This window comes from Nicotiana sylvestris, chromosome 2, assembly GCF_000393655.2.
Source record: "Nicotiana sylvestris chromosome 2, ASM39365v2, whole genome shotgun sequence".
NCBI lineage: Eukaryota > Viridiplantae > Streptophyta > Magnoliopsida > Solanales > Solanaceae > Nicotiana > Nicotiana sylvestris.
In genome coordinates, this window is record NC_091058.1 from 37258777 (window position 1) to 37260229 (window position 1453).

At 39.3% G+C, this 1453-nt stretch overlaps 1 protein-coding gene across 1 annotated transcript; it reads right to left on the reverse strand.

Annotated features, from left to right (window-relative positions):
* Positions 1–632: 632 nt before the first annotated feature.
* Positions 633–1070, reverse strand: LOC104239847 (glutaredoxin-C9-like). Its single transcript, XM_009794571.2, has one exon. The coding sequence runs from the start codon at positions 1068–1070 to the stop codon at positions 633–635; it is 438 nt and encodes a 145-aa protein (XP_009792873.1).
* Between the last annotated feature and the right edge of the window lie 383 nt (positions 1071–1453).

Sequence of the window (1453 nt, forward strand, 5' to 3'; positions counted from 1 at the left end):
GTAGAGTTTTCCTTGTGGTTAGAATATTTTTGAATGATTCTTGTTATTTACCTGAACATTTGACTCTTAAATCTTGAAAGCAAAAATGAGCTAGTAAAAAGTACAGTAGGAAGTAGGAACAAAGAAATTTACTTAATTTTATGCTGAATATACACGCAGCTCCTCAAACTGGTCTATTTTTTCACTTAGACCAATATTTTAGTAGCTGTAACGGTTTTAACCCTTGCATAAAGATTATTGGACTATTAAAACAGTTTATCGATAAAACTATTGTATCAATTGCATCAGAAGAAAATGTCTCTAGTGCAACGATTCGTTAATTAACTCTCTCTCTCTCTATTTTTTTTTGTTTCTTTTTTCCCTTGTTTGGAATGTTCATGCTAATCTCACGAGTACTGTATCAATATGCACATGAATTTAAATGTCACCTGACCACAAAAGTTCTTAATTACTAAGGAAAAATGGTGGTAACGAACTGCAAACTACACCACATTAAGGATTACTCAAAAATATAGAAAGCAAATGGAATTCTTCTTCTCTCTTTTTTTTCTTTTCTTTAACGACCCAAAAAATTCCGAGTTTTTGTCAATAAACACGAAATACAGAGAGATCGAATTAAGAATGAATGAAAGTCAAAGCCATAAGGCACCAGCTTGTTTAAGCAAGGGAACTAATTCACCCGAAATGTGAGTTTCCATCACTTTTTCTACCCCTCCTAAAAGCTTCCCTCCTACAAACACCGCCGGCAACTTCTCCTGAGCGCCGCCACCCTCAATTCTCGACAGCTCCTCCAACATGGCGGCTTCTTCCGCTGCATCGACGTCGAAAATGGTAGGGTTTACACCCAAACCCAGCAGCAAATGCTTCACGACAAGACACATGCAGCACCCACGTGTGGCTACCACGATTATCGCACTTTCCGCGACCAAGTTCGCCAACCTCGTATTCAAGTTACTCTCACTAGGCTGTGATCCGCGACTGGTGGAGCCGCCGTTCTTGGTGGCTGAGTACGAGCTCATGCTTGCGCCGCCGCTGCCGCTGCCGCTGCCGCTGGGGGTAGTTCGACTCATGGTATTGGTAAATGGTAGGGCGGAATGAAGAGGGAGAGGGAAGTGAAGCGCAGGCCAGCGTGGAATATGTACAGTTGGAAGCGGGAGACTAACGTCAACGGCTGTGATGTAATAGTGGGCATCACACTTACTATTTGCTACGTGTAAAATGCGTCACAAACTACTTTTCTATTCCAATTGACTACGTCATCTTATTTTGATGAAGCTTTTTGTTTTACCCAAAATAAATGTTACTTTACGAGAATAAGCAAATTGGTCACAATAAATGATTAATTTATTTTTGGTACATCCATTAAAAAATACTAAATTCTAGACGAAAATAATTAGTGTGACTAAACTACCCTTCATTAAATGTTACATCATAATTATAGTAGTACTTACTT

Bases quoted from the DNA above. Each gene is read 5' to 3' on its own strand.
- LOC104239847 (XM_009794571.2), bottom strand. From the start codon at position 1,070: ATGAGTCGAACTACCCCCAGCGGCAGCGGCAGCGGCAGCGGCGGCGCA.